This window comes from Scylla paramamosain, chromosome 10 (genome assembly GCF_035594125.1).
Source record: "Scylla paramamosain isolate STU-SP2022 chromosome 10, ASM3559412v1, whole genome shotgun sequence".
In the NCBI taxonomy this organism is placed as follows: Eukaryota; Metazoa; Arthropoda; class Malacostraca; order Decapoda; family Portunidae; genus Scylla; species Scylla paramamosain.
In genome coordinates, this window is record NC_087160.1 from 23,106,932 (window position 1) to 23,116,931 (window position 10,000).

Below are 10,000 nucleotides of genomic sequence, written 5' to 3' on the forward strand. Positions count from 1 at the left end.
TCCATGTAACATGGTTATTCTTACAGTTATTCTTACATTCTTATATATATATATATATATATATATATATATATATATATATATATATATATATATATATATATATATATATATATATATATATATATATATATTTATACATTTTTCAAAAGTGTACTTGTCTTTTACTGTCATCCATTGTAGATCTTTAAGTAGGGAGTGACGTGATCATATTTCCTGAGCCCCCCAGTAGCTACTTTAGCTGCAAAATTTTGCAATTTTTGTATGTTTCGAAGCAAAGTTTTATTTGTGGAGCCCCATATACTAATGCAGTAATTTATTAGGCTGAGCACCAAAGACTACAATTAATACCCTAGTTGGTTTATCAAAATTATCACTTATTCGGTTGATATACATCAGTGTTCCCATAATTTTCTTAGAAAGCTCGGTGATGCGTACATCGAAAAGCATGTATCTTTCGAAATACACGCCCAGGTTTTTCACATGCGTAATCGGGTGTTTGGGGGAATACGTGATAGAATTTGCCTATTGCCAATAAAGATACATTGTGTTTTCTTTAGATTTAGCATAAGACCATTATTAAGAAAATATTGCTTTACATTGTGTAGTGTGTCTTCAGTTTTAGAGATGAGATCCCTGAGGTTATTGACACCCAAGTGTTACCCTTGGTGCTCTTCTCGGTGCTACCCTGACTGGGGAAGGTACTCGTCCAGGCACTCACGCAGCAATGTGGATGATGCATTACTTGATTATTTGTTTCGTGCGTTTCAGAACAGTGAGGTGACCGCCCTCAAGCACACGGTGATTAGCGGGGACACGCCGTCCCGGAGGATTTCCCGATCGGCCTATCAGGTGTGGACACGTCACGCGCCGCGTCACCACCCGCCAGCTGTCCTCCGCCTTAAAAGGCCTGCCATCCTTGGCTCAGCACCAGACACTGGCAGTGAAGGACATTCACACATCTCCCTCTCCTGACCACAGTGACCAGCAGCCAGCACTACCATGAACAGTCTCTGCCAGGAACGCATGGCCGCTGCCGTGGCAGCCGCCCTCGCAGTCAAGGGATCCATGGCGTCCGAGAATTCTGTGGAGATGCGCCGCTACCTGAACAAGCTCAAGGACTTGGTGCCGCACTGCCCCAAAAACCGCAAAGTGACCAAGCTGGAGTTGATTCAGCACGTCATCGACTACATCAGCGATCTGCAGGACACCCTCCAGTCCGACACAGAGTCTGAGAGTCCTCCAGAGAGCCCTGTGGAGCGGATGAGCTTCAGTGACGCCTACGACATGCCGCCGACCCACGCCTTCTCTGGGTATCCGTCACAGGATGGCCGCCACACAATGACGCCCGCGGAATACTCTCATGGATTTGGGGGAAGCTCGCACGACGCCGGACACCGCTATGGCGGCTCCTTGGCCTACAGCAGCGAGTACAGCAGCAACACCGCCTACAGCAGCATGGCGCCGGCTGGAGCGGGTTACGGCGTCGGATGCAGCTCCCTTGGCGGTGCCTTCAGTCCCATTCTGTACAGCGACCAGGGCACCGCACCCCCGCCACGCTTTGCCTCAAGCTGAAATGTGTGTGTGTGTGTGTGTGTGTGTGTGTGTGTGTGTGTGTGTGTGTCGTCGCTGACTTACTTGTTAATGTTGCCTGTGATAGTAATGTACAAATATGATATTTATAATTTCTTAACTTACGTAAATAAAAGATAACAAATATATTAATTGTATTTTTCATGACTCATTTTTTTCTCTTTCTCTCTTTTTTGTTTTTGTTTTTGCGCACACCCACCCACACACACACACACACACACACACACACATGGTGATCAGTCCTACCGTCGGCCACTATGAGGAGCTTTGAGCTTTGAGCCCTCTTTAAGAGGAGAGCTGGCTGTGTCTCTAAACCAGCAAACGCCTGTAGTGTAACACACTCTCAGACACACACACACACACTCTCTCTCTCTCTCTCTCTCTCTCTCTCTCACTGTCTAGAGTCGTCACTTAATACATGAACGTTTACCGAGGGAGTGCACGCATTAAAACCTAGAACAACCTCATATTTTTCTTGTATCTGTTACTTACAAGAAAGAATAGTAAACTAATGTCTACTTTGTATCATGATCAGATATTATATCTACATCACATATCATATTTGTTTCCTTTGACTGCAATAGGTGCATCCACTCGCCTTGTTGCTGTCAGCTCCAGTAACTCAGGACCGTAACCATCAATATTTCAAGCCTAGCATCGAGTATTTAATCCTGAAGAAAAATATGCAAAACAAAATTGCTTACGGAAGTGAATTGGACGAAACAAACCTGTACTAAAATGATCAAACCCACGATCTGTTCGACAGCAGGACACTCTAGAGCAGTGGCTCCCAACTTTTTACATTTCATGCACCCTTCCGGCAGAAATTCATACATACCTGTAATAGCAGTAGTAGTAGTAGTAGTAGTAGTAGTAGTAGTAAAGTATGAATAGGTTATCATGTGGCAGTTTGGATCGTGTGTGTGTGTGTGTGTGTGTGTGTGTGAGAGAGAGAGAGAGAGAGAGAGAGAGAGAGAGAGAGAGAGAGAGAGAGAGAGAGAGAGAGAGAGAGAGAGAGAGAGAGAGATAAGAAAGGAGACTGCAAAAAGGTTGGTTGGCCTATACTGGGCAGCTCCTGTATTAATCATGAACATCCCCCTCCCTTGCCCGCCTTCATATTACCACTTGTCTTCCCCATCACCTAACCTCTTAAAACTACCTAGCGTGCTGGCGCTGACCACATGACTCCTGAGTCTATTCCTCTCATGCACCACTCTGTGAAGCAGTTCCTACCAATCTTTTTCTTACACCTGAACTTATCTAAGCTTACTCCTCCCTCCCCCATCCCTGGACAACCTTCAGGCCCTGGCTGCTTTCCCTCCCTTCCTCCCTACGTCCCTGGCCAGCCTTCAGACCTGGGCTGCCCTCCCTCCCTCTTCTCTAGGCAGCCTTCAGATCCGGGCTGCCCTCCCTCCCCCATCCCTAGGCAACCTTCAGCTCTGGGCTGCCCTAAAAGTATATAAATAAAAGTATCAGGTCTCTATTTTAAACACTGAAAATCGCTACTCGGTCCTAAATGATTGTTATGTAGGTGCTAACTGTATAAAAAAAAAAAAAAAAACTACATCTCAAACCCATGAGGCGTGAGTTGCGTCTGAGTGTAATATATTAATACCTAAATTTATAATTCTTTAATCTCAATTTAAATTGATTTCTTACATGACACAATTTTCTTCCTAAAACATCTTTCCGTATTGTGCACTCTTATATACCACTGGCCAAGTGGTATATGAGCCATGAACCTCATTATTTGCAGGCATCCTTTGAAAAAAAAAAAAAATAAATAAGTAAAAATAAATAAATAAATAAATAGAAATAAAAAAAATAAAAATAAATAAATAAGATAGATTAATAATTAGAATAATGAACCCTGGCTGGTTATCACTGCCCTTGTATGCATCCTGAATTATAGGTCACCAACGAGTCAGCGGTGGTGAAGGCTTTGTTTACATTCCCGGATGACCATGGCAGTTGTCACATTCATTCTTTACTGCACTCTTTCCCGAGGTTCACAGCAAACACAGCACAAGAATATGATAGAGTACGTAAGTAAAAGTATAATTACAGAGAAACAAATTTATGTGAAGGGTTCCGCCGTCCGTGGTCCTGATTCGCTTCGCCCTGGACACGAGTAGGGTGGTGCCTTACCCTGGTCTCCACGAGCTGATGCAGGAAGGGTGAAGGCTACACAGGTGGTCATATATTTCAAGTTGATTGCCTAGTGATCCAATGAGAGAATTAAAAGCAGAGAGAATCCCTCCCTCTCTCCTCCACTCACCGATACACGTGACTCACCAGGTTCACCATCGCCGCGCAATCACGTGATGCAAGTTTTGAGGCGGGAAACGCAAAACGCCGCCCCCTCACACCACCGAGAACCATGAAGAACAGTTTGGTGACAAATACATGGAAAAGATTTGTGATGTCATGAAGGTTTTGTATTGAATGATTAGAATAAAGCTTTCCTACATAACATAATCGGTAAGTGTATTTGATGATAATGATTCCTTTTGTAAAGTCCAAGTATTACGAGTCACTTTCAATTTCTAAGAATGCAAGGATTGTTGCAAGCTGTGGGCAGGCCTACAATTGACAGTCTGTGTGACACAAATACCACATACCGTGTAGCACACGTGGCGCTGGCGTTGAACAAGAAGTACGGGCAAGGGACAAGGGGCAAGCCACTATTTGGGTCATGTTGTACGACCCCATTCTTTAACTTTATTTTGATGTTTAGATGCTTTTATTAGTCATACATGTGTCTATATAAATGTTTATAAAGAGGGATATCTAACAGTCAAATCTGCCTACTGCCTCTGTTGCCCAGTAGGGTGAGAATGCGGCGATGTCCAGTTCCCCGCCCAGCCAGGCCTCAACAATTGTCATTAGGAGCGGGTGGCTGCCGACATGGACCAGGGACTGTTTTAGTGCAGGTATAATTATAGGCTAATGAAGGATGGGAACAGCGGTGAGGGTGGCGTGGTCCCCTGTCACCGGGTGATGGGATGGCGCCCCGCCTCTCCCGCTCCTACACTCCTACGCCATGGCCTCAGGGAGCGCTGTGCGTGCTGAAACTGCTGCTGGTGGTGGTAATAGTGGGGGGGTGGGGGTGGTGCTGTACTATTTAGTTTCATTCCCTTGTTGACATGTGACTTTATTCTCCCGCAGGCTTTCCTCTTTTTTCAGCCACCTGCATTGCTGTAAAACAAAGAAAAAAAAAAATAGCATTGTCTTTGACAGCGGGACAGCATCAAGGCTTCTCGATTAAGAAAAGCGACGCCTCCTTTATGGCCAACAAATGAGTTTTCCTGCCAACCCACGGCGGCGGGAGGGGCAGCGCGGGGCGCCAGGGCGGTCACTTTGTAGTGTAAAGACCATCGACATAGCTGAGTAAATATTAAGTTTGGCGTCCGTCCTTCCAGATTAGTGTCAGCTCAGGTCAGGACGCGCGGGGGACGGAGGGCAATATCGATCAGCTTCCCAAACAAGACGAGGCCTCAGCACACTGTTCTCAGCCGCGGAAAACACACAGGAATAAATAAATGTTTGCCAGAAAAATAAATGCTTCTTTGGATCCTAGTTGGTATTTGTTAAATATTATAAAATCGCCGAGATAAACGAGATGTAAAGGAAAAAAAAACGGTGAAGGTTTATTTTATGCTTTTCAGTGCATCACCATCAATTAAAAAATATTTATTGGATATTTATTGTTTAGCGTTATGACCAAAGGTGCCGCTATCCCAGGCCACGCGCCCCCTATATCTTTGTGATTCTGGAGTGCCGCAGCGCCATGTGTGTGTGGAGACCTGTGGAGTGTGTTACTTGGTTCATGCTTTCTTCATCATCGCACTTCAGGGTCAGCAGGCATTATAAAACACTTCTTTCTAATACGAATACATTTATTTAATATAACGAATCATCTGTGGTACACGTGGCACATGTAGATATAAAAGAGAAATAGAGGTCAGCGAGTATGTACAGAGCGCCGAAGGGACAAGGGTAACATGACTGGAGGCGGGGGTCGGCGCCCCACCCTCAGACGGCCTCACCACCCAGGGACTCCTGCACACTCACCTCTAATCTGGATGTGAAATAAAAACTAATAACTTCATCCGGCGACTGTTGTGAAGTTCAATGAAATGCGCAGGAGCGGGTCTTTGGACAGCGGAGGGCGCGGGGCGGCTGGGCGTGGGGCGCCGCCCGCCCGCTGATATGCAGGAAGGTCCCGCGCGGCGCGGCGGCGGCCATCTCACACCACTTCACTTGGGGCTTCAGCAGCCACGAAACGGTGCCTCCTTAGAATTAAAGCTATCCAGAAATAATTATACTGATATAAATAAGAGCTTGCCTAGCCCGGCAGTGTGTGAGGGCCGCCGATAATCGTGCCGCCTTGCGGGTGTAGCCTCAACGTTGAAGTGAATAAGTTTTCACCTCTCCGCTTCAGTCATATTCAAACAGTGGGTGTGGCCGAGAAAAACCAGCAGGGAGCTGCCTCAGTCCGGGCGCATGTTACTGACTGCTGTGATGATAAGCAATGTAAATTATGCATTAATTAATGTGCGACAAAGTCTCTTTCAATGCTGCCATGAGTGTCACAACACAAAATGTAGAATGCACATTCTTCTGTATTCAGATACCATTCCCAACCACCATGGCCGCCGCCCTGCGTCCAGACCCACATCGGGACCGCGTGCAACCCAACAGGTGCTTCCTCGCTCGCTGGTGGCTGGCGGCGGCCGAGGGGTGATTGGGTCCGAACACAGCACTTACCCTCTACACTTCCATTATGGAAACTTGTTTGGCACAACATAAAACCATAGGATGAAGGAAAAATTTTTACACATACAGAAATATGCAAATATACATCGGTCGTAAAAATAAACTGTACAGTGACAAAAATAAAAATATACGTTTCGAGGACAAAAATTTAAGTTACATGTCTTACAGGAGAACCGAACCAGCCCCTCCCGCGCCTCATGCAGCTCACCTCTGGACTGGGAGGAGGGCGCGAGGCCGGTCAGCCGCCACCCTGGGCACTCCGCCCTATTGCCAACACCCAAACGACCTACTACTTTTGAACACCAACTATCTATGTGGGGCAGTTGCTAGTGGTTCGCTGATAAACCAGAGCCTAAACCCACCACGAGTTTGATTAACTTTATGAGGTAATAACTGTGTGTTCTGGACCTGTAAGTGCCGAGCAACACAGGCGTGAAGTTCCTGTGTACGCTGCACTCTGCCGCTGCCACATCAGCACACTTATATATTCTTAATATATTCCATAAGCATTCTCTTCAGTCCCCGCAAGGCTCTAAAGGACTAAAATGAATGATGACAAAGACACAAGGCTAAACGGACTCGAGGGACATGACAACCCTACAGAAATCGTCTTGTTCAGCAAGCAACCCTGCAAAGCTGCACACCCCCATGCTTATTTGACCAACTTAACATTTTGATTGTTTGCTTTACAAGGAATAACAGAATATTGTGCTAAAGTAGATCAGAGACAGAACTCGCGGTTTGCCGGTCCATGCAGTCATTGATGTGTTCCTCCTCCTGGCTCTCCTGAAGCCACTTTTATCCCTCAGCGAACTTGAATGATTCACTGACTCATCTGATGGACGCACCCTTTCTCGAGATTCAGCGAGCAGACTGGAGCGAGACTTAATGCCACCACCGGCGACACACACACACGTAACTGGAAGGTCAGGTAGGTCTCGTTTGGCGGCAGCTGCGACAAAACAGGACATGTGGGAGACGCTGCCCAAGTGAGGTAAAAACTGCGAACTTTCATGGGACGTGATCAAAACAGGAAAAAATATTGCTTTTGTAAATCGAGTAAACAAATAAATATTACAACCAAAATTTGCAATGTTTCGCCATTTTCATTGTGTGTGTGTGTGTGTGTGTGTGTGTGTGTGTGTGTGTGTGTGTGTGTGTGTGTGTGTGTGTGTGTGTGTGTGTGTGTGTTCCGAATATAGCTCCTAAGTCCTTTTGGCATAACTCAGCACTCACCTCTCCCTAACGGTTGGTCTGTGAAGTAATTTTCACAACGGAAAATATAAGGTACATACATACACACAATAAACTGCCTTAAAACAAGAATGTTATGGTCGTTATCACTACCAGTACATTGGTGAAGCTCTGATAAGAAGTACACGTGTAAATATCACCCAGAGTTCCGCTGATGACCCAGTTGACAGCTACAGTAGTGTGGGTGGGGTGCGGCGGTGGGCCTCGCCCCGCCCTGGGAGGCGAGAGTGAGTCGGCCGGTGAGGCGCCGCCCCGGGTTGAATGGCGCCGCCAACACCATCAGAGTTACGGCTCGCAGGTATTAGCCATCAAAGTCCACTATCCTTACCTGATAGATATTACTTTGCTGAAGAACTTGACTAACAGTTCTTAAGTGTCACCTACATTACTTTCTTCTCCTGCTGTTTTTAGCCTTCTTAATCCGAGGGACCGTCGCCCCGCTGACAGCGGGCAGCAGACATGCACGGGATGAGTTCATCAGTTCTCCTATATGGAGTGGTGGCGAGAGAAGGCATGACAAACAGGAGAGTACGTGGGTCGGTGCTGGGGCGAGGCACATCCTGCAGGCAGCAATGGTCCAGTTTGTTGACGGCCGCCAGTGCCTAGTGTGTCGCCCCAGCACGAGAACCGTACCGTAATCTACGAGGTGTGTGTTAAGTACCCACACAGACGCCAACATGTACAGCGCTACGCCAACAGTCTACGGTGCTCTGTTCCAGTCCTGGACATCACTGTTCAAAGGGCTCCACTACAATGGATTTGAAAAATGGACACTTCCTGGTGATCCACGAAAACCCAATGATCACGTAAGTTAAGCAGTGAATAATTGAAAACATTCTGGTGGGCCGAGGGGACTCCCCGACCCCCGCGTCCAGAGCCGACCTAACAGAACACAGAGTGGTAGTGCTGCCGCTCGAGAATACCGCCTGGATGAGTGCCAGGGTGACCACACTTCATCCATCATCGTTCACGAACGGCCCTAGTCAAATTAGGAACTTGTGCGACGGGGACGAAGACGCCCGCCAAGCTGCAGCTCAACAGGCCGCGAGTGACCACCCGCCCGCGCCGACACACCCGGCCTGGGGGCTGTCTGGTTGGCCTCATTTTGACTTCAAAAAGAGAGAAAAAGTCAGATGATAAATCATATACTTCAGCGTTTGTTTCGAACGTAACACCTGCTTCGCGGCCTGTTGACTTGAGTATATCTAGAAGGATATTATTTTCAGTTAATATGAACATGATTTCTACTATGAACACACATAAATGTGATTTTTATGTACAGTTGAAAAAGTACACTATAAGAGAGCATCAAGCAATATAATGATAATGGCTTACATGCCATCGAGAGCTCGAACGAAAATTAGTCTGACATTGTGAACATTGATACAACGCAGTCATCTGGTGGACAGCACACCGCTGCTCTACACTACCTGCCAAGCTGAGTGAGTGATACGCTGCACAGCCCACCTTATTACTAAGATTCAGACTCCACCACTCCGATTTACACAATCTGTCACAGTTTACACGGGCGAGGCCGCGGCCCAGCGGGCCCCGGGCACTGCGGGCGAGTCCTTCCTCGCCTTCCTGGATTCGTACTCGTCACTCGCCGCACAACAGGTCCTCCCAGGCTATTGGCTGAACACCTGTGAACTCTCCCGCGGTGGAGGTTGTTGCATAATACAGTATGATGCGACGACACAGTTCCCGTTTTCCTCTTCCTTAGGAGGAGGATGAATCAGCCCGGAGCCGCATCCGGAGCCGGTGTGGCGGTGTGGAAGGGGCCTCAGTATCGCGACGGCCGGCACTTCTTGGACGCTTTTTTGAGGAAGCGACGCATACGCATTTGCTTGTTGTTGCGCCACTTGATGAAGAGGGAATGCCGGTTGATCACCAGGCCCGGGGGCTGCTTGCGTTCCTTGCGGCCCAGGATGAGGTACTCTCTGAAACAGTAACAGTCATCATTGTTGTGTGCCTCGTGCAGGAGTCATAAAGGAAGAGCAAGAGCAAAGATTTACCTCAGAGGATATAGCCTTCCTCAAGGCTTAAGTCATATTTATAGTTAAAGATAGATAACAAATGAATAAGCACCTTACATGGCTACCATCAAGTGAAAGGGAAGTGGGCAAGCAAAGAAAGGGTCCGCCCACAACAAACTTACCCGCCCATCTTGATTTCTGGACACCTGCAGGTCAGGTCAATGTTTTTGACCCACAGTTTTTCCCCGCCGCGCCGCACCCTGTCAGCGCGGGTCCTCTTGAACACGTCTGTAACCTGGATGTCGAAGCGAGTGTACTCCCCGAGCTCCTCCCTGTTGATGACGCGTGCCACCAGAGCTGCGGACAGACAGACACACACCTGCGTCAGTCTCCTCACG

At 47.3% G+C, this 10,000-nt stretch overlaps 2 protein-coding genes across 2 annotated transcripts in view; one reads left to right on the forward strand and one right to left on the reverse strand.

Moving 5' to 3' along the window:
- The first annotated feature begins 360 nt into the window (after positions 1 to 360).
- Positions 361 to 1,650, forward strand: LOC135103997 (DNA-binding protein inhibitor ID-4-like). The gene has a single exon (XM_064010862.1). The coding sequence runs from the start codon at positions 1,003 to 1,005 to the stop codon at positions 1,573 to 1,575; it is 573 nt and encodes a 190-aa protein (XP_063866932.1). The 5' UTR covers positions 361 to 1,002; the 3' UTR covers positions 1,576 to 1,650.
- A 3,824-nt stretch (positions 1,651 to 5,474) lies between these two features.
- Positions 5,475 to 10,000, reverse strand: part of LOC135104540 (netrin-1-like) — a 41,239-nt gene continuing 36,713 nt past the window's right edge. Inside the window, exons 7-8 of the mRNA XM_064012113.1 lie at positions 9,785 to 9,959; positions 5,475 to 9,566 (exon numbers count right to left, since the gene is read on the reverse strand). Coding sequence (XP_063868183.1) covers positions 9,410 to 9,566; positions 9,785 to 9,959 — 332 coding nt within the window. The 3' untranslated portion in view covers positions 5,475 to 9,409. The remainder of the gene's footprint in view (positions 9,567 to 9,784; positions 9,960 to 10,000) is intronic.

Excerpts from the sequence above, each read along its gene's own strand:
- LOC135103997 (XM_064010862.1), top strand. The coding sequence starts at position 1,003 with ATGAACAGTCTCTGCCAGGAACGCATGGCCGCTGCCGTGGCAGCCGCC.